Source organism: Vulpes vulpes, chromosome 1 (genome assembly GCF_048418805.1).
Source record: "Vulpes vulpes isolate BD-2025 chromosome 1, VulVul3, whole genome shotgun sequence".
NCBI classification, from domain to species: Eukaryota; Metazoa; Chordata; class Mammalia; order Carnivora; family Canidae; genus Vulpes; species Vulpes vulpes.
The window spans coordinates 101,919,646-101,943,144 of NC_132780.1; the positions used below are offsets into that span (position 1 = coordinate 101,919,646).

At 36.2% G+C, this 23,499-nt stretch overlaps 1 protein-coding gene across 1 annotated transcript in view; it reads left to right on the forward strand.

The window, feature by feature from the left end:
- EPHA6 (EPH receptor A6) overlaps nt 1–23,499 on the forward strand; it is an 870,413-nt gene that overhangs the window by 613,554 nt on the left and 233,360 nt on the right. The window contains 3 exon segments of the mRNA XM_072721173.1: nt 15,564–15,672; nt 18,811–18,884; nt 21,803–21,928. Of these exon segments, the coding sequence (XP_072577274.1) occupies nt 15,564–15,672; nt 18,811–18,884; nt 21,803–21,928 (309 nt within the window).

Sequence of the window (23,499 nt, forward strand, 5' to 3'; positions counted from 1 at the left end):
CCCAAACATGCATGTAGCTAATCTAAGTCATTAATACCTATTACTAGAGATGAGAGAAAATTCAAGTATAGTCGAATTTCATGTTCTAGGAAAAAAAACTGAATGCTTTAAGCAGTAAGTAGCATGACTTTTCCATATATATGCTAACTTATCTAAATTGCCCTTAATTTTTATGGGGATGCCTTCTCAGAAAGTCTGATTGACTAAAGAGAGGAATGTCAACTTTTATTTGTATTTCTTTTCTCCCTAAGAACAGTTGAGGCCGTCTAAAACAAATATACAAAGATACAGAGTGTTTACTAAATTAGAGCTAGAAGTAGAAAATTCAATCCATAAAAACAAGAGGGAAAGGAATCTCATTTTGAGGATTATTATTAGAAGTGCACCACACGTACACCATCTCTGCCTTTGAGATTTCCGGAAGCAGCCAGAGAATAGAGAAGTCCTCATGCTCTTATGGCATGAAGCACAAATACTGGAGGAAAGATAGATGATAAATTTGAGAATAATGGCCTCAAGCAGAGTTTTTTTTTAAACAAATTCTAAGGTTTATTTTTATAATGTGGTGTTTTGTACCACCACCTTTGATAGAAGCAGATCCAAGGTAAAGTGTCACTGATTGAAGGTGATTTCCATGCTGGGAATGAGATGAGGGAGGAAGGTGACTTAATACAGTTCCATGAATACAGACTTCAAAAGAGTTAATCTACCTGGGAAGTGAATGTAAAAGAATCACTCTTTAAATTTATTTTCTAAATATTTGTTCTTTGGTCAGAAACTAAAAATCAGAATATAACTAAGGTTCTTGATTGCAACTATTAAATATGCCATGAGCTATGTTAAGGAAAAAGATACAAGAATGACCCAGGGAGGGCCACGGTAGAAACATGGAGAGCAAGCATGGCTGTGCTTTAAAGAGCCAACTAGATGGCTCTTGAAGTGAAAAACAACCAGTCTTTTTCTTGGTCCACACAGCCACTTGTTTCTGTTTCTCTCTCCTAGGACTAGTTTTACCTGTGTATATGCTCCTTTAGAAAAATATATCTGCTTCAAGTCTTGCAAATTCACATCTCCTATTCATTCTAATCATGCACCAAAATCACCAAACTGACTGGATCCTAATTCCAAATTCCTGGAATAGAGATCATGTTCAGGTCCAGTATGAATCACATGCCCATCCCTAATCTAATTCACCTGAGTAGGGACCAGAGACAGAGAAAGTAATCTTGAAGACCCTGCTATGGAGGCGGAGGCAGTTGTCAAAGACCCAGCTGAACAGATACCTCTGAAGATACTTACTAAGAATTTTGAGGTTAGTCTCTAATGAGTTAGAATGTCATTTCTCTATTTTCATACGGACCAATGGCGCAAATGCTTTTTAAAATAAGGTGAACAAACACAGAACTCCTTCCACTATTAAAGTTGAGACAGGGCAGCCCCGGTGGCCTAGCGGTTTAGCGCCGCCTGCAGCCCGGGGTGTGATCCTGGAGACCCAGGATCGAGTCCCACATCAGGCTTCCTGCATGGAGCCTGCTTCTCCCTCTGCCTGTGTCTCTGCCTCTCTCTTCGCTCTCTCTGAATGAATAAATAAATAAATCTTTAAAAAAATAAAAAATAGAGACACCAAATCAATATTTTTGCCCATCCTTTACATTTGTACTGAAATGGTCTGGAAGCAAAGCAAAGATCATCTTTATGAAGTGGAGTTGAATCTGCTCCAACAATTAGGCATACTCTAGATTGAAATCCCAGAGTTCTACATCACTGGATACTGTGAAGAAAGATGATTCTGGCCTGGAAAATTTTCAAAGCAGGTGTTCTAAGTCATCAAGAAGTAACCCAAAGAGTAATGCTCCCATGGAAAAAGTTATATTAAACTGCATGGTTTTGCAGCATACTTTCTGGAATAAGCTGTGGGTTCTGTATGTTTGTACAAAATGGAATAGTCTTATTTTGTAGAGTTTTGATCAATCGCCCTTTGTGTGCCAAAGAAAATGATAAAGTTGATGACGTGCAATCCCTTCTTGCAGCAGTAGGATGAGGGAATTATTTGTAACCAGAAATCAGTTCTAGTTGTTGAAAATTAAATTCACGCCATCAGCATATAGGAAGAGGCATATCTTCCTAAAAAGATGGCACATGTCCAGTTTGTATATAATCAATATCCTATCATGAAGATATTAGTATGAAAGATGAATAAATAAAACACGATACTGTTTTCTATAACGTGAAATTGTGAATGGGTATGCTGGAAATATATCCTCTTTAGTTCATTTCTAGAGGGGTATTTACATCACAGCCTCAGAATCACAATACCAAGTAAGCCTCACTTTGAGTTAACCTGATTCCCTGGGCGATGAAGCACAAATTTAAAAAAGTTGAGTGAAAGCTCAACAGGCAAAGCAAACAATCTTATTTTCTTGAAAATAATAGCACAAATTTAAAAAAGTTGAGTGAAAGCTCAACAGGCAAAGCAAACAATCTTATTTTCTTGAAAATAATAGCAGTAAGCTATAGGGTAATACTATGCCTAAAACCCTCTTGCTTCTCATACAAAATGTTTAACTTGGAGACATCACACATAGTTCAAGGGAAGGTATAACATAAATAATGGAGAGAATACTAGGAAAACTGATGGAGCCATAGTTTTGTGGGACAAGAAGGTTGGCTGTCTTTGACTCTCTCCAGACTTGATTGCAGTGATTGGTTAGAAATTGAGGTAAATAGTTTGCTGCTATTCAGGGCTGGCTTCAAACAGTTTCAAACAATGATCCGAAAACATCCTTTAGAACTGACTCACTTTCAGGGGATAATCAAATGAGTTTTGGCGTAGGGAAGAGCAGGTCCCTGTTGAATGCCTAATGATCTAAATTATTTGGAGCGGGGCAGCCCCAGTGGTTCAGCAGTTTAGCGTTTAGCGCTGCCTTCAGCCCAGGGCCTGATCCTGGAGACCCGGGATCGAGTCCCATGTTGGGCTCCCTGCGTGGAGCCTGCTTCTCCCGCTGCCTGTGTCTCTGCCTCTCTCTCTCTGTGTCTCTCATGAATAAATGAATAAAATCTTGAAAAAAATAAATAAAATAAATTATTTGGAGCACTGTGCTTGGGTCCATAAAGCTAAGAGAAACTGCCCGCCACCATGGACTTTGTTGGTTTTGGTGTTTCTGGAAAGACTTCTGCTGAAGCCAGATAAGAGACCACCATAGCCCCAAATCTACTTTATCATGAACCCATGAAGATTAAATAAGGATCTTCACAGGAATTTGTTTAGCTCCAAATCTGGTGGCAATGGGTTTATAATTTGTTGGGCTTAAATTGGGCAGATTCTTCCACAATTTGATTTTAACATGCCATCTCACTAAAGTTGTCAGAAATGTCTGTTCATTTGTTTTTATTTTGGTCTGTTTGTTTTTACATCCATGCAGTTTTTAGTAAATCAATACATAAGGTCCATTAAATATGGGATACACAGGACTGATTCCCCCTCCCCTGAACAAATCAGTTAATTAAAGAAGAAGAAAATGGGGTCTCTCCAAGCAGAACATTTGGTATTCTTTGTATAGAAAAAGGTTGTTTTATAAAGGTAACCCCCACATTTCATTTTGCTTTATCCTTCCAACTCATCCATCCAGTCATTGGGGCAAATGGACACAGAAGGCTATGTTCAACATAGAAAAAATATTTAAATACTAAATGGAGATTAAAAACATCTAATTCAAATAACATGATGAACAATGAGATGTTATTAGTAGCTAACTTGGAAATATAAGACCCATTTACCACCACCACCCCCCATTATAAGATATGCATATGGACAAGCACAGCCAAACTATCTCCTCTTTGTTTCACTTTATTAAGTAGGACTCTTAATTTCAGGCAACAAAAAACTCCGCTGGTTTGATGGAAAGTGGGGCTTTATTACCTGACCTAACTGTAAACTCAAGGAACAGTGTGAGATTCAGGCCAAATCTGAGCCCTCCAACCATGACCTTAATACTTTCTTACTCTCAGTCCTGCTTTTTGTCTTCTCAATTGGGTTTATCTTTCCAATCTGGCATTTTCTTCCTATATATTTGCAAGAGTTTGTATCTCCAGTAAAAATTGCAATTTTGAGTAAACTCACATCTCCATCTACTCTACTCCTGAGAAAGGTGTAAGTGTGCTAAGGTCACTAAATTTTCATGATTCATCCTCTCTACCTTCCTACTCTGCAGCCTCTTGTTCCTAGTCAGCCTCAAAGTGCATGTGAAGACCTCCAGAAGGTGTTGTGCTGTTTCATGTCTCTCTGTATACGTAATATTATTTCTTCACACTAGAATGTCCTACTTTCTAGTCATCACTGGTTACTTGCAAATTTCCTCTGATCCTATGAGATATAACTTAAAAATCACTTGCTTTTTGAACCTTCCTTTCTGTCTTCCTTCCAAGAGTTTCACATTCCTACTCTTCCCTCAGGACCCTCATATGCATTCTTCATTTTATTTTTTTATTCTTTTTAAGATTTTATTTATTTATTCAAGAGAGACACAGAGAGAGAGGCAGAGACATAGGCAGATGGAGAAGCAGGCTCCATTTTAGCAACGATTTCGCTATATTACAGGTAAGGTCTGAGTACCACCCTTGCTAAAGAGAAATTACTATGAGGATAGGAAACCAGACTTAAGTTTTCTTTGTCTCCCCAGTCCTATATCACAGTGTTTAGCACATTCTAAATGATTAACGTTTCTGTTGTTTTTGATGAATGAGAATTCACTCGTTCTAATTTTCTAGAAGTTTTTCTAAATGATCAATGTGTGCTTTTAATCAGGGTTATTTTCTTTACACATTTTTTCTATGCAAAATGTATTCTAAAAAAACTTTTGAGTTTATAAGCTTTATGAAATTTTTGATCTCTAGTGACTATACATTTAATTACAAACCTGTTTACCTGAAGCCACACTGTTATATAGAGAAGCTATCACCTCAAGTGCATATATATGCTTGCCAATATGCAAATAAATACTCTTAATATTGTGGAACGAACGTGTTGAATAGTCTTTTGAAATTGAACATCATTGGTTCCAGGGAATTTGTGAAATTTTTAAGGAAATAATTCTATTTTGCACTGGATCAAAAAAAAAGATGAAATATATACATATGTTATATATCATAATATATATAAAGGCATAAGTATTTCAATTGCAAAATGTTATTAAAGACCTATCTCAAATGCAAGTAACAATATCAAATATACACAATTAAAAATTAAATCCTTGACATATAGAATGTTAACAGTAGTTCCAAGTGTTTAAATGCCTCAATCATTTTTCTTTGTTCTTTGATATTTGTCACGTGAAGCCTGTCAAGGCATCTTGACCATTTATTAATGCACACAGGAATCTTTAAGACAGCAAACAAAAGACAAAAAGGGTTTCATCATGCTGCACTACCTGCCTCTGCTTCTGCCTCTCCATCAAGTTGTACCAAACTCACATTTTCCAATTATCCCTGTGTCATTTGGCATTTTTGTCTGACAAGTAAATTAAGGGCGTCAAGAAGAGTGAATCTGGAGGGCATCAAGATGAGTGAATCTGGAAATCTTCCGTGTCCCAGTGCAGCCACAGTTTGATGTACTGAATTGCATTGTTTCTGGAGAACTGCAGACCAGAGGAGGAAAGCACAGCAGCGAAATCACTTTCTGAAAAAGTATAATACCAGCTAAGCGTCCCTACTTCAGACGTGATCCATGAGGCTTTTTTTTTTCTTTTTCCATCCAGTTGAGAAGCTAGTAACTGGCTTACTTGAGTGGAATAGAGAACCTCATGCACCTCTTTCTCTCTCTCTCTCATCTTAGTATTTTTCCTGTTGGTAAATGGCATCAAATATTGAATGAATGTAAAAGAAACGTGCCAATTCAATACCATGCCAGTACTCTTCCTCTAAATATTTACTCCATTCAAAGCCTAAGCAGGGGTATTTGAATTAAAAAGTCCTAACTCACACTATTTTCTATTAATTTATCTCTGAACATATTAAATACCAAAATACAAATGTGTAAGGGGTCATTGACGTAACTAGAACATTTTTAAGCAGGATGTATCAAATACATCATATATAAAAACTCTTAAAAAAAAAAAAAAACTCTTTTAGCCAGGGACATATAATCCTTATAACTAGTGTAGTTCTTTATCTCTTCTTCATGAATATTTACTAATCCCTAGATTGTGTAAGGCATTCTACTAATCCCTTGTGACGTAGAAAGTTGAAAGATATTTCTGGCCCTCAAGAAGCTTATAGTATAGTTGAAATGAGCCAAAGCCTTGAAATCCTCAGAAATTGAATCTTATTTTGAGAGATGAAATTTTTGTACAAGAGTTTGGTCTTAAAAGTATTATTTTTACTATTTTAAAATATTTTGCAGAGGCATATTTTTCTAATCACCCATCCACAGACTCTTGCCCTTTTAAGTAAAATATCTTGGACATAAGTCAGCATTTTTTAAAATTGATCTTATATAATCATGTTAATGTTTTGGGTTATAACATAGTGAGTCCTCTGTGCTCCCTGAATTTTACAGGGATGTTTGATCCTAAATTCCTAGCTCCTGAGTAGTGTATATTTTGGAACCTTACATCAGATTTTCAGTTTTCTCAGTTTTCTGTCAGCCAGCCTAGCAACATGCACTTCCATTCCATTCTCTCTCTTTAGGTATGTCACCCTGACCTCAATTTACTTAATTTACTGTTACTATACTGTTTTGTGAACTTGGAAATCAATAAGCACATCTGAAGTAAGAGTGTGAGGCATCAAAGCTCTTTTATGGAGGAAAGTATGCATTCTTTCATATGTGAACACCTGTCAGATGTCTCTTCAGAGGCTCTTTTTGTCCATCTTGTTATTGTTCTACTGCATTCCATGTAAACGGAGTTGCCCTTTTGTGGAATTCAAATACACGAGATGAGTATCTGAATAGTTGTGGGAACAGGAGAGGCTGGGGTTGAATCTAAGAAATACTTAAAATGTGGGCACGGAGGACCCTTTGGTGGCTCAGTGGTTTAGCGCCGCCTTCAGCCCAGGGTGTGATCCTGGAGACCTGGGATCAAGTCCCACATCGGGCTCCCTGCATGGAGCCTGCTTCTCCCTCTGCCTGTGTCTCTGCTTCTCTCTCTTTTATCTCTCACGAATAAATAAATAAAATCTTTAAAAAAAAAATGTGGGCACGACAGACTTGATGATCATCCTGAAGGCAAAGGAGAGAATTATGGGAGGGCTGAGTCCAAGGTGTCAGGCCTGGACATCTCTAAGAATGGTGTACCCACTGTGGTGGGATGATTTTACCCTCTAGGCATTGGGGAAGGCTCTGAATATTTTTTAAATATGATTTTGCAGAACAATTACGTGGCCATATAATGTGAGATGGATTGGGAAGAAATACTATAGAAAGCCAACTAAATAGAAAAACATAAACGTAGCCTAATCATGTGAGGCTGAAGCCTGAAATGAGGCTGTGCCAGTGGTAATAAACACAAGGTGATGTAAGACGTGGTAAAGATTTGATTCTGGACATAAGGTCATAGGGAAAGGTGGAAACAAAGATGACTGCACATTTCAAGTCCAGGTTGCCAAGAGAATAACAGCATCGACTACAAAATCACAAGATGATGTTTATCTAGGAAAAAAATAGATCTTTAGCTTTCATTCATCTACCATACTCACATGTCTATGTAACCGTATAGTGCTGAGATTCTACAGATTGATTAGTCTCCATTATCTATTGCTAAATCTTTATATTTATGTGGAATCCAAATACTTTCAAAAAATAGATTTAAAAATGAATTTCATGTCTTTAGGAAAGTATGAGAGAAGCAATTGGCTATTTGGCAATCTTTATATTTCATAAGATTTTTTTTTAATTCATTTTATTTACTCATGAGAGATACAGAGCAAGAGAGAGGCAGAGGAAGAAGCGGGCTCCATGCAGGGAGCCCGACATGAGACTTGATCCCAGGACTCCAGGATCACACCCTGGGCAGCAGGCGGCGCTAAACCGCTGCGCCACTGGGGCTGCCCTATATTTCATAAGGTTAAACTAATCTTGGTTACAGTATATGACCTAAGAGGGGAATTTTTTTTCCTGAAAATTAAAAACAATAATAATACTAAGGATTTCCTGCATGGTTTGTCAGTAAACCTTAAGATTAATTTACTGGGTACTGTCAATCCATTACATTGTTGAGATTTCTGCTGTGCTTTAAAAAATCATTTTGGTGAAATGATGAGGTAATATCATTTGAAATTTTGACACTTCATCAAGAATTGGCAGTAGTAAATAAAGCATGTAAATTTGAAACAATATATACCACCATTTGTTTCCCTAGGCAGCATTTTAAGAAATACTTTATTCAAAAAGAAAAGTAACTGCTGTCTTCAATAACTTTAAAAAGATGTTCATAACAGAAAAGAGTTAACTTTAAAAGCTATTCCACAGAAAATGACACAGCATACAAATAACAGATTTTACTTTGAAATGTAAATATAAACTAGAATAATCTTGATTACAGGGAGACAAAATCATCTCTCAGTAGAAGAAAATTCTTTGGTTAAAAATAGCCAAATTGCTTTTCTCTCCATACTTTCCTAAAGACATGAGATTTATTTTTTTTAATCTATTTTTTGAAAGTATTTGGATTCCAAGTAAAGAACCTCACTTATTTTTTTTTTCTTCTTTAAATAGAAACAACTGAAGTAAACCTTACTTATAATGGCATCCTGACTTATGCCAACCATTGGCTAGGTCCTAAGCTCTTCAGTAACAATTTTGCATCTCTCTTGGATAATTGCTTCCTCGTAAGGAAGTATACCTCTTTCGAAACCATACAATGAAATAATTATTTTAATATACTTGTTTTTTTCCAAGACTACAACCTCATTCCATTAAGCAAAGGGACATTTCCAATCATTGAATCCCAAATAAATTTCATTTCTTACCTGGATATCATTGTTTCTTTTTAAGGACAGGTTTGCTCTCTCAGGTGTTCCTTACCTGAGTAAATGATATACATTTTCTCCTACAAAGCTTATTAGAAATAATTTTTGAAGAATTGAAAAATAAATAGGTGGTGCTAATAGATAAGTTTTCATGCATGACAAGGGAATTTGTGGCTACAGCGTACTTTTCTGGAAGCCGTTTGGTAGATGATTTTATGGTTTCTTTGTCTAAGTGTCTACTCAAATTAATCAGGTCCTTGAGGCCTCTAACCAAGGAAAAACTCTTCCTTCTCTTCCTTATCCTCCTCCTCCTCCTAACGCATGTAGTTGACCCTTGAACAACACAGGTTTGAATTGTGCAGGTCCACTTACACAGAGATTTTATTCTATTTTAATTTTTTTTCTGTAAAAAGTTGTATTGACTTCATTTGCTCCAAGGCTTGGGACAAGGCTCCAGAGTGGTTAAAAAGGTGCCTTGTAGCTGCAGGGAGAGGCACCAGGACCCCTGGGCTCCAGAGGCTTGTAGTTGTGCATGAAGGTGAACCTTTTGAAGAGACCGTCGCTCAGCACTGCCGGGAAATTGGCCAGCCTGTGGAGGTTAGTCAGGTGATTGCCATCTTCTTGATGAGTTTCACTTCCTCATCCAGGAAGTCGTTCTACAGGAAGTCACAGAGATCCGGGGCATACAGATCCCAAATGGCCTGGTTCAGGTTCTTTCTAGAGCCACATTATTGAGGTGGAAATAGAAGCCTAAAGAGAGGTAGGTGCAGGAGGCCTGCAGATACATATTGACTGGGTGTTTGGTTGACAGCAGCCTCCACTGCAGTGGAATAATTCTGATGAATCTGGGAGCTTGTGGTAGGAATAAGGAATATAAGGAATCAGCCCAATAAGGACATAAGCTCAAAAAATGGTGTTGACTAGTCCTAGAGGCAGATGATGGCTAAGATTATGGTTCCGAAGTTATGACTAGAAGAGTTTGGAGGGTGGCTAGAGGCTGGAAGAATAGGTGTCCGGGTCTCTTCTGTCCAAATATTGTTAAAGCGAGACAGATCCACAGGACTACTGGGAGCACTGCCCTTATACAGATTTTTTATGGTACTGTAAATGTGTCTTCTCTTCCTTATGATTTTCTGAGTACATACTTTTTCTCTAGCTTATTTATTATAAGGACATAGTATATAATACATATAACACACACAATATATGTCAACCAACTGTTTATGTTATTGGCAAAGGCTTCCAGTCAACAAGGGGCTATTGCTATTTAACAGTAGTTAAGTTTTGGGGGAATCAAGAGCTGTCTAGTGATTTTAGACTGTAAGGTTTGGCACTTTAATTTTCACATTGTCCAATAATCAACTGTATTTCCTCACTGCCACTCTGCTGACTAATTGCTCGGGGCTGCTTATTCTTTTTACGGAGCAATTCCCACATATCCCTGTTGTAACGGTTCTTGTAATTATTTCTTCATTGTCTGTCCTTCCCATAAACTTAAATCCAGGAGGGAATTATGAATCTTTTTTGTTCATCACTGAATCTTCAGTGTTTATCTCAGTGTCTACCATGTAATAGGTGCTCATTAAAATTTGTTGAATGAACTGATGCATTCTTAACCTTTGATTCACATTTCTAAGCTTAATCAACTTAATTTGATTAATTATAGAAGCCTGTATTTCCTAGCAACTCCTGCCTTCTGGAAAGTATCATGTCCAAGCATACAGAATAATTGGATTCTTCTGATTAAAATTATGTTGGGTAGACTTACTTCACATACATATAGCTACTTACAGGATAAATCTTTACATATCTCAAGTGGAAAGTGAGGGTATGGACTATGCTAGGTTAATCTGACTTTTTATTTTTTTTTTAACCAAAATCACTCAATGCAATCATTCAATCCAGTCCCTCAGATATTTATTGAGCTACTACTATGTATCAGGCGCTATAGGCTGAATATTGTATTAATTTCTGAGAGCTGCTGTATTAAATGACACTCATGAAAGAAATGTATTCTTTGTTATGGAGGCCAGAAGCACACCCCCTCCTAAGGCTCTAGGAGAGAATCCTTCCCTGCCACTTCTAGGTTCTGGTGGCTCCAGGCATTCTTTGTCTCTTTGTCTTGTGGCTACATAACTTCACAGCCTCTGCCTCTGTCTTCACATGGACTTCTTTATCTAATAAAGCTAATACAGGATGACTGATATCTTTAACTTACTTGTACCTACAAATTCTCTCTCTCTTTCTCTCTCTTTCTCTCTGTAGATAGGGGCAGGTAGAGGGGTAGTAGAGATGTCATCATTCGACTTACTACAGATACAACAGTGAATAAAATCCCTGCCCACATGGAATTTGTAGTCTAATTGGGAAAAAATTATGAAAGAAGTCATTTCAATAAAATATGATGAAAATTTATAGGTAGAAGTAGTACAAGGGTCTGTGGGAACATAAGTCTGGGGACCTAATCAAATCTAAACCATCAGAAAAAAAAATTTAAAAACTTTCCAAATGATGTGATATTTATGTAGGAGGAGTGAATAGGAATTGACCATGAAAGAGAATTTGGCACTCTTGAGCCACTGGAGGAAATTCAGCTTGGTTAGAGAATGATAAGATATTAATCTGGAGATACACACATAGAGCCATTTAAAGAGAGCCTTGTGAATGAAGTTAGGGACTATAGCCTTCATCCTGAGTAGTCATAGTTTTGTAATTGGCTAACACTAATATGATGAGGCAGAAATTATCCCCATTAAGGACCAAGAGCTGCAGCACAGATCATGAGTGTTCCTCTTATTTTCATATGGAAAATCTTATTCTTCCCAATATTTGTAGGCTTTACAGATAACTCAGTATCATCATAAAATTGATCTGAAAGATTGTGACAAAGACATTTAATTCAACATTCTCATCTTACAGACATGAAAATAAGGTCAAGCAAAATGGATTGAGGACCCACAAAAGAGCTGGATCCAGCCATTTGTTCTGTTATTAAAAACGATAGTGTAAAATACTGGCAGTAGCATGGGCCTGGCGCCTGGCAAATCAGGGTTGAATTGGCAGCTTTCCTGTGTACAAGAAGGGTGACCTTAGGCAAATAAATATAACCACTTAAACTAGGAATAATAATAGTTCCTACCTATTTTTTAAAGATTTTATTTATTTATTCATGAGACAGAGAGAGAGAGAGAGAGAGACAGAGACAGAGACAGAGACACAGGAAGAGGGAGAAGCAGGCTCCGTGCAGGGAGCCCAACATGGGACTCCATCCCGGGTCTCCACGATCAGGCCCTGGACTGAAGGTGGCGCTAAACCGCTGAGCCACCAGGGCTGCCCCTAGTTCCTACCTATTAAGACCATTGTGCAGAATACTTTGATACTGAATTTGAAGCACTAAGCATAGTGCTAGAGGATAGTTTAGTATGAAACAAATAATGGGTGCTATTGATTATAATGATGTCCCTAATTTGTTCACAATCATCCCAGCCCCATAATCCATGGCATTTTACTCCTGGTATAATAGTGCATCATATTATATGCTCTTGTTTTCAAATGACTTATATATTTTTATACAGTGGGTCTTAAACAACATGAGGGTTAGGGACACCAATCCACCCCCCCTGCCCCATGCAGTCAAAAATCCACATATAACTTTGACTCCCCAAAAACTTAACTACTAGCCTACTGTTGACTTTACCAATAACATAGTCAACACATATTATGTATATGAATTATATACTGTATTCTTTTTTATATAATAAATTTATTTTTTATTGGTGTTCAATTTACCAACATACAGAATAACACCCAGTGCTCATCCTTCAAGTGCCCCCCTCAGTGCCCGTCACACAGTCACCCCCACCCCCCACCCTCCTCCCCTTCCACCACCCCTAGTTCATTTCCCAGAGTGAGGAGTCTTTATGTTCTGTCTCCCTTTCTGATATTTCCCACACATTTCTTCTCCCTTCCCTTATATTCCCTTTCACTATTATTTATATTCCCCAAATGAATGAGAACATATAATGTTTGTCCTTCTCCGATTGACTTACTTCACTCAGGATAATACCCTCCAGTTCCATCCACGTCGAAGCAAATGGTGGGTATTTGTCATTTCTTATGGCTAATATTCCATTGTATACATAGACCACAGCTTCTTTATCCATTCATCTTTCGATACTGTATTCTTACAGTAAAGTAAGCTAGAGAAAAGAAAATGTTAAAATCATAATAGAGAGACACCTGGGTGGCTTAGTGGTTAAGCATCTGCCCTTGGTTCAGGGCGTGATCCTGGAGTCCCGGGATCGAGTCCTGCATCGGGAACCCTGCAGGGAGCCTGCTTCTCCCTCTGCCTGTGTCTCTGCCTCTCTCTGTGTGTTTCTCACGAATAAATAAATACAATATTTTTAAAAAATTATAATAGAAAATACGATTATAATACTGTAGTGTATTATCAAAAAATTTTTTCATATAAGTGGACCCATGCAGTTCAAACTTGTGTTGTTCAAGGGTCAACTATATGTTAATCTCCAAAGAAAAGTGTTTAGGATTTCTGGTATAGAAGTTAAGAAACAATTATACAGGCATATGCATTTTTCAAAGTGTCACAACTTAATATTCTGTTATTTAATTAAAAATTTAACTGAAGCAAAGTTCATAAATATGTAATTGCAAATGTGAAAAAGGAGATATATTAGTAAAACTGACAGTTTGCTAAGCAGTCATTGAAGTTAAACAACAGTGTTTTATAACAAAGTAATCTGATTTTCAAAAGACCCAAGTACATAATCTTCTCCTCTATCTGAGCTTTGTATATATGGTCTTAATAAATCACTTGCTACCTGGCTATTATGAAAATACAGGCTCTAGTTTTAGAACTCTTGAATTATATATTTTACAAATACAGCTATCGCTAAGTAAATGTTTTCTTTTTAAATGCCATCTTCTTTATCTTCAAAAATTTAATGTTGTTTTCTGTAACATCTTTTCCTTATAATTTGTTATTCAATAATTTTCAATGTGAAAATGTGACATTTAAGAGCACACATTAATTCCCACAATATCAGTGCTATTTTGAAGATTAAGAAATTCATCGAGGACCTAATAAAAAATCTTCAGCACGTTATTTCTTGGATAAAGTGCAACTCTTTGCCTTGAATCTGCACAGACTATGAGCTAAAGGAAATAGATGCTTGAAAATATCTTAATTAAATCATAGTGACTAAAATCTAATTCCAAGGTTTAATAAATTTCTTACTGTAAACTGAACATAAATGATTTTTTTTTATTTACCTTTAGATTTCCCAAAAATCTTCTTAAGGGCTGTGACTGGTTTCTTATTCAACAATAGCTTTTAATGTTCAGATATTTTCTTGTAGATATGTCATTTTTATTGAGGAAGTTATTACCCTGGATATAAATTTGCACATAGTATACCGAGTACTTGATGCCCAAAAGATCTACTTCTGTGAAAGTCTTAAAGTGCCCAAGTTTAATAAATTTTTATGAGAATTAAACGGTTTGTTTCTCAGTTATATTCTTTCTTTGATTCAGTTTTCTGTGTATAAACGATTTGATTAACAGATTTTTATAGTAACCAAAATAAAAATCAAGCTTTATTCTATTTAAAAGGTAGTAAAGGGACTGATTGATTCAATACTTTAGAATATTTATAATTAAGTTTATTATTTAAGTTATAGCATAAGAAAGAGAAATGAACCATAAATCTAAAGATTGAATTCTGGTGATTGGTATGAATTCACACACCAATTCTGTGTGAAGTTGGGCAAGTTCTTTACCTTCTCTGGGCTTTGGTTTTCTTACCTCTGTTATTAAGCAATTGTACCTATCCCATCCAATAAAAAATATAACTGATTAAAACCTCTCTAATACACAAATAAGAATGTCTAATGAATCAATTGAACTAATATATTTTAAAAGATTCCTGGAAAGTAGTAAACATGCATCCAATACAGTGTTGGACACAGTTTTGTTAATTAGAAATAATATGTTGGTACCATATGTTATCTAGTCTTTTCTTCAAAAAAGGAAGCTTTCAAATGTCATTTTTTTAAAATTACTGCTAAATATCTAAGAATTTGCTGTGTACATCCTTGTGCTGTAGAGTGCAAATTCTTAACTTTAGTGTTTGAATTAAGCTCCATTAAATACAAAAAAAAAAAAAGCTTATTCTTAAATGAATTATGCAACAGTCTTTCTACTTTGTGGAAAAAAACACCAAAACAGTAGGTAAAGCCTATAGTCTGTTGATTAAAGTGTTTAAGGAAATAGCAATTACATAAACAAAATCCTTTAAGTCCATCTGTTGATTTAGATTTGCAACAAATACTTAATCCTAAAATGTGGGATATTAAGAATCCATCTACCCTATTGATATTTTTGTGAAAAAAAAAGAAGAAAGGGTTATGACCTCAATCTTCAGACCCTTATTTTAGGTTTGCATCCTATCTGCCAAATAAAGGCAAACATCGTAGGGATTTTTGGTATCCAGTAACATATTTTCAAGCATATACCAAGTTGTAAAATAATTTTGGTAGTGAAATGTCACCCAGGGAAATTTTAATATTGTATTTGTGTTTCAGCTTCTGACATGGCGGCAGAACAGGGACAGATTCTCGTCATAGCCACCGCAGCTGTTGGGGGCTTTACTCTCCTCGTCATTCTAACTTTGTTCTTCTTAATCACTGGGAGGTAACTAAAGCATACTAGATTATTTCCAAGATTTGTGACTAACCATTCTCTGATATACTTTGTATTCATACACTTTTAAATGTGACAAACCATGTTTGAGAGAGAAGATTCAGGGCAGATTCTACTCTGACTGAAGTTTATATGATAAGAGAACCACCAAGGCTAGTTGTCTGTATCAAGGCTTGTGAATGTGAAAGCAACTGAAGACTTGATAAAAACACTTTGAAAGCTATGAATGATAAATTCTTACTCTGTTACTTCAGAGTTTTTCCTTTGCTACATTCAAATTTTACCATGAAAGGGATTTTTCCTCGGAAAAAAAATAATTCAACAGAGAATTTATATAAAAGCTCCTTATAAAGCTTCTATAAACTTATGTATTATATTTATTTATTAAATATTGAAAGGAACTATATTAGAATCATATTCTGATTTTATAGACCCAGTGTTTCTCCATTTTAGTGTAATAAGGATGAAAATTTAGAGTAACAAATTTAACATAGCAAAAGATCTAGATATGAATCCTGACTAGCTGGTTGAAGTGCTTCACCCATCTAAATCTTGTATTTCTATTTTTGCACCACATTTGGTATAACAATGAATTAAAACAATTTATTGATTTTTAGATATATTGGTTTGTTACCAGGAGGCAGGTATTGACAATACAGAGATGTGAATAAAGATATTATGTACGAAATCATATAAAAGAACAAGTATTATTTCTTATTTAAGCCTTGATATTAGGCTTCAACTCTTTGTCAATATTGTCAAGATATAAGATCACAGTTTTATTCCTACAAGGGGAAAAATTATTCTTTGTAGATTATTAGTAGGGGCACAAAGAATACCTCGGGAGTTTTCTTGATAATCTGAAAAACACACATACTGCAGAAAACCAATGTCATGATTTAAAAGTGCAATAAGCATGCTAGCCAAAAAAATACACATCCATGATTACACCAGCTAAAGTATAACATCTCAACTGGAAAATGTTGATATCTGATAATGAGCAGAAATAACAAATAGCTACCTTTGGGACAATAGTTAGTGAACCATCAACACTCTTTTTGTTTTGTTCATTTTAAAATTCTACTTACATATCAACATTTTATTAAAATTAATTTTAATTAATTATAGACATGCATGCATGGAGAATTACTATCTACAATTTTAGAGCAGGCTAAAGGTACAAATCAATAAATTCACAAATACTTAGAAGGCACTTACCAAAGGTGGGTCCCTGTCTGACGGTAACTGAATAATTAGAACAATTATAATAATAATAACAATAATAATTTCAATTCTGCTAAAGGTGTCAGAGTTTGTTGTAACAAACCCACTTTTACAGAACTTATCAGGGAACAAAGAAACATGAATATTATAATGTGGTTGAGTAGAAATGGTGACTTCTTTATGAAATTAATTGTAAAAGGTGCACATTTACCCCATGTTTACTTAAAATTTTTATGTATAAATAGGCCCAGTATTGCTCTTGTAATAAACAGAGAATATCTCTCAGAGTGTCCTGTTTTGTGAGGCTGATTAGCTGAAAGAAGAGTCATAGCTATAGTAATAAGAAAAAAGAAAAATATATATATGAAAGAATGCAGGAAATACCAATAAATTAATCCTAATAAAAAGTACTAGTTTGGGCATGCCCTGGTGCCACCATCTCAGCACTTTTGCCCAGCACTTTGTTTCTCTCTCCCTTTATACCTCATGCTAACCTCTGATAATTCCTTTTGTCATCACAGTCTTGGTACCACCATCTTTAATAGTGGGCAAATCACAAATTTTTGATTCTCTAAACCAACTAACCCATTTGGTTGAAAACAAAATATTCCATATAATATTCTACAAATACCAAACATGACCTACAAAATCCTTAATGACTGGCAGGGGAGAACTGGTTATGAAAACAACCAAACAAAACCCTATGGATCCCGGTGGAGGTCTAAGCTTGTTTGAAAAAAGAAAGGCGGGGGCGGGGGGGGGGGGGGGCGGGGGGGAAGGGGGGTAGAGTTCTTCTGATCCTATCTAAGTCTGTCTTGCAAGAAGAGGAATTAAGTACAATTTTGGTGCATAGAAAGTCACAATGACAACTAGGTTAAAAAAAATAAACATGTCAACACTTTATGTGTTGCTATATGTTTAGCAAACCTTTAGCCTTTAGGCTAAATCAGTTTGCCCTAATAAACTTGAGAGATGGGCTCAAATGTTATCTTTATTTGGGATTTCTGAAGCAGAATTTGAATACCACTTAGATAATTTAATGATAAAGAAAAATTTGTACTGAATTATTTTGAGCTCTTACTTTCCATATTTGCCAATTTATATGATATTACAAACTTCTTTAATGTTCTACATCCTGGGGAAGATAATTTCAATTACACAAGATAAAAAAAAATTCATTCTGAAGTATCCCTTAAGCACTGTGATGGGGGGGAGAGGTATTCATTGGAAATTATTCTACAAAAGCTATAAAACATTTCTGAATAAATACTCAATTTGCCATAGGGTTTGAGGATAAATTCACATTGAAAGATTGGATTGTATACCACAGATGTATTCTGTTTAACCATTTGGAATTAGAAATTTGATGAACTGTCAAATCATATGGATGCTGATGAATTTATTCATGTTGAAGAAGTCATGCAAAATAAGCATCTCCTCTTTCTTAGAGCACAATTATCCCAAGAGAGAACAGAACATACCTCTACCAAATTTCTGACATTAAAAGAAAAACCTTCCCCTTAGCAATGAAACTAGAAGATAGTTGTCTAAATGTCTGAGATTCTGACTCAAAAACACTTTCTCATTTTGACTTTTAATGCTTTTTATCAACTCAGCTTTTAGAGGTTATATAAGGAAGGACATGATGGTTATTATTGATTATAGAATATTCTCTAAGATTCCTATCATTTGGATCAATCAATCTAGCTGAGAGTACTTTATTCTAATCTGGACTTAATTTTGATGTATAGGAAAAGCCTTGTATAGAGTGTTTTCACGTGTTCTAAAGATGTTCTTTAAAAATAGCCTTTATGATAAGAACTTTGCCCCTGGGTGGTAGGTATTTTAATTGGTTTTGACTCTCATCCAGTTCTAAAAACAAGATTCTGTTTACCCTTTTAAAAGGTGCCAATGGTACATAAAGGCCAAAATGAAGTCAGAAGAGAAGAGAAGAAACCACTTACAGCAGAATGGGCATTGTAAGTAGTACAGTGACTCTCCATTGTTCTACATTCTTCTAGCCCTCAGGAGTTCGTTTTAAAGTCATATCCACTGAGTTGGGAAAAATCTCAAAAGAAACCAAAAAAAAGTACTTCCAGGATTAAGAATTTTCATCTGGTTTCCAGGTTTGTTTGTGGAAATTGCACCTGCTTCCCATTAAATGCTAGTACATTTTTACTAATTCTGCTTGCTGGAGAACACGAAGACTGAATATGCTAAAAATACAGGATGACTGCTTTTATCTAGTTATTTACCATTCACAGTGGCTTCTGAATGTGAGTTGGTTTTATTTAGTAGAGCATTAGCCATAGAAACATTAAGGAATTTTTATTCCTTCTTGTAGGGATTGTCATTTAAACATATAACAAATCAATTTACAATTCATTAACACTAAAAAAGAAAATCAGCTCTTTAACTTTTAGAATATGTATGAAATCCTTGAGCTGACTACAAGGTTATATTCATTTGTAGAATCTCTTCCCAAGCAAGCTATAATTACCACTAAAGTTGGTTTGGTAATTGCCACCCTCTCCTCCCCAACGCCCACTTCCACCTCCACCTCCAAATGGCAAACTGCTTTGTCAAGCCAGCTTCTTGGTCGTGAGCCTCTGAATTAACAAGAAAGGGATGTTCTCTAATTAACCACGATATAGAGATAATGTGTGAAGCACGTTGTTTAACTATTTAAATTCATCTTTACTTCAAGTTGACCAAAAGGAATAAGGGACTTATCAATCTATGTCACGCTCTCAAGGGAGCAGAAAGGGTTTAAGTGAGTATATTATAAACTAAGAGGGAAGTTTAGGGCTATTTCTCCAAGGCTCACAAGATTTTTCAGTGGTCTGTGGACTCTGCATTAGAATGTTCCATCCTCACTCACCAAAGTTCTGACTCAGAAGGTCCAGGTTAGGGCCAAGATATATGCATTTTTAGCAAGGTTCCCTAGTTGCTTTTTTTTTTTTTTTTATAATACGTTTGAGGCTCACTACACTGGCAGAGAGTAGAAAGCTGAGACAGCCACTACAAGCCATGGGATGAGCTATAAACACTGTGAACAGTTGCGGAGAACTGGATCCAAACACCTGGACAGATGACATATGCTGAGCCTTCTTAAGATGCACTGCAGGGTATTTAGTACTGAAATACAGAGGAAAAAGATCCTCCTGAGGTGTTATTATCTGTTTTCCGACTAATGGTTTAGCTTTAACTAAACCAGATGTGCTCAGCAAGAAAAAGTAACCTAAGGTAGCCGAAGAAGTAAAAGAAAGATAACAAACTGATGTTTAAGATGCCATGGATAAGTTAAATAAGTAACCACATAGTCAAAATGGGAACTAAGTTTTTCCCCTATACTACCTATATTGTGTTGACAAAAAAAAAGTGATATTAACACCATAAATCTAATTGGATACCATGAGTTATGTAATAGTAGCCACTAGATTGCATTTAGATTGTTCAATCTAACACCAAAACTCCCAGTAAGTTACAAAGTATTGTGAGGAATACGGACTAGAAGCTAAGATTATCTGATCTCTTTTCCCTCAAGTCTAAACTCTAGGAAGTCAAGAAAAGCACAGTATTCAGAATCGTTGTCAGGTTTAAGTATACCTAGAATGCTTCACCGGCAATATTTCAGGAAGTCCTAATCTTCTCACAGGTGCGTTATCTAGTAGCAGAAGACCGTAGGCAAAAAGTAATGAAAGAAAGCAACAGGCAAAGCAGAACCCATGAAGTAAATTCTGCTAATCATGGGCATTTTATCACCTCCTCTAAACTCACTCTATTTTTCTTTGTCTGATTTTGAGATTTTCTTGCAAGAGCATGTTTCTACGGAAACCCAGCCAACACTCCAGATATCATATGGTTTTCAAAATCAAAAGTAACAAAATCAAGTATCATCCATCCACTATGCCATGCATGTATATTTATTTTTTAATCCCTACTAATTCATGTTCAACAAAAGCTTTCTGTGTGGTTATTACCCATAAAAGCATACCTAAGGTATTTGGGAAGATACACAGATGTATAAGAGATGATCTCCTGTCCCCCAGGAGCCAGATATCTAACCTGGAAAACAAGAAACCAACCAGCAAAACCGAGGAATATCCACAGGGAGTCTGTTACTTCTTCAGATGCTGGAAGAAGTTGCAAATGACTATGTATTCAGACATTCAAGTTGTCCGGCCATCCCTATTCATCATCCTAACTGCCAGTGGGCCCTGAGCCCTCCACCCCTTTCAGAGAGAGTAGCAGCTACACAGCCAGTGATAAGATTTGGGCCTTCGATTCCCACGCTTTCCTCCAGGATAGATGGGGGTCCTTTCCAGGATCATGTGCAGTCTGGCTATGGAAGCAACTGCAAGAACAGGAAAGGCTGTTGTCCACTGTCATCTTCCATCACTCTGCCATGGGGTCTGTTCTTTATTGCCTGAGAGTTTCTGGACTGAGGCATGAGTTTAGAAAACCCAGTGCCCAGTGCTAGTACAAAGGGTCCAGGAGGGGCCTGACAGGCTTGCTTGTTTTGGAGGAAAGGAGCCTTCCTTTCTCCTCCATGTCCTGAACCAGATCAGATATGAAGTGTATGTGTTATCAGTGAATAGGTGAACTGATGAAACATTTTACAGAGATATAATCAATATGTTTTCTGGGACCTGTCAGCTCACTTTCTATTAAAGCACCAGGTCGTTTTACATTAACAGGTAAATAATTTTTTTTTATTCCAAGCACTCAAAGCTATAATGGGGGGTAAGGAGGAGTGGGACAAAAAGAGAAAAGACAATTGAATTCAAGTAATTAACAAGAATGACTACTTTAGTATGTCAGTCCTTGTTTTAAATATACACAAGATGTGTAATGACTAAAATACTTTACTAAATCAATCTTTTATTTGTTGCAGTGCATTTCCCAGGAATTAAAACTTACATAGATCCAGATACATATGAAGACCCATCCCTAGCAGTTCATGAATTCGCAAAGGAGATTGATCCCTCAAGAATTCGCATTGAGAGAGTCATTGGAGCAGGTAAACATAAAATCATATTTTTGAAGATAAGATTCTATGACGATTTTATAACTGTTTACCAACATAATACTTTAAATCTTAGCCATTTTAGTCATTGAAAAATTTTAAGAAATGAGAAGTAAAATAATCTTACATATGTTATTTTTTAAAAGTATTTTAAGCACCTAAATTCATTTTATAAGCAATGAGAGAATTCACAAATGTTATTTCTAACTCCTGTCATCTTCTTTCAGTATGGAGATAACTTATACTGAAACTAGAGTGATGCAGGAATTTATTTTGAAGATACAACTTGAGGAAATTTTCATAAATTATTATAGATTTACTCACACCCCAACATACCCTATAATTGGTATTCATATTGATAACCCTGAGGCCTTGCAAGATCCAGAAGTGTTCTGAAAACCATTGAGGATAAAATTAGCTTCTATATAGTTTTATATCATTTCGATGCTAATTAGTGATTTTCCCTATGCAGAATGTTCAAATAACACTGTTTTATTCAACTATTCAGGATAAATACAAACTTATTGTGAATTAGCTCCCAAGAGTTCACTCTATACATTACTTATGGTCAAAGCCTTCCAGTCTATGAGAAGGAGAAGGAAAGAGTTCAGTCTTCTTTTCTTTACGGGGTGGAGGGTTGTCTTTAAGGCAGTAACATGGAAATTGCAAATATGTCTATTAACATCTCAGTGGTCCAAATGCACCTACCTGGGCACAGAGAGGGAGAATTTGAAATATACTCTCTGACTAGAAAGCCATGCATGCAGCTCAGAAGAGATGGGAGAAGTGTAAGTAGAGAAGGGACATGGGATCGTGAATCGGGGTATTGGTGCTCTCTAGGTGCTGAATATCTGTGTGATCCTTTGGCCAGAGCAGAACATTCCAAAGCGTGATCATTCCAGCCAAGTATTATGTCTTCACGAGGGCCAAAGAAAGCAGCTGATTATCCTTTGTCTCTTTCCAAAGCCCTTCTTTGTCGGAGCACCAGCTGCATAGTCTGCAGGGACCAATGCAAAACTGACAATGTAGAGTCTCTTGTTAACATTATTAAGAATTTCAAGACAGTGATATCAGAGCTTCTAGCAAATGACAGGCCACTTCTAAACTCAAGATTCTGCATGATGACTCCTATTAAATGGACTCTGTTGCCCAGTTACACAGAAAATCTAGCACCATACAAGAATTCCAGAGACATTTAGAGAGTCCTTCCATGTATCACTTTATTCCCTAAGCAAAGCGGACCATCTCATCTCTTGCAAGGCCAGATCTCCCTTTGAAAGCTGACACAAGGGGCCTATACACTTAATCCTAATGCTCACAGCTGAAGAGGTTGTCTTATCAGAAAGATTAAGAACCTGGAATGAAACCAGATTCTGTATTCTCTTATGTTGAACATAAAGCACATCAATGGGCATTAAAGGTATAATTGAAAGAGTGATTGCATTATATGCATTTAGTTTGGGGATTCTTTTACTTAAGACAGCAAAGAGAGGAGAGAGGAGGCCAAATAATTCCATTGCACCTACATTTGGCTTTCTTCCTCGGGTCCCCAAGAAAAAGTGGCA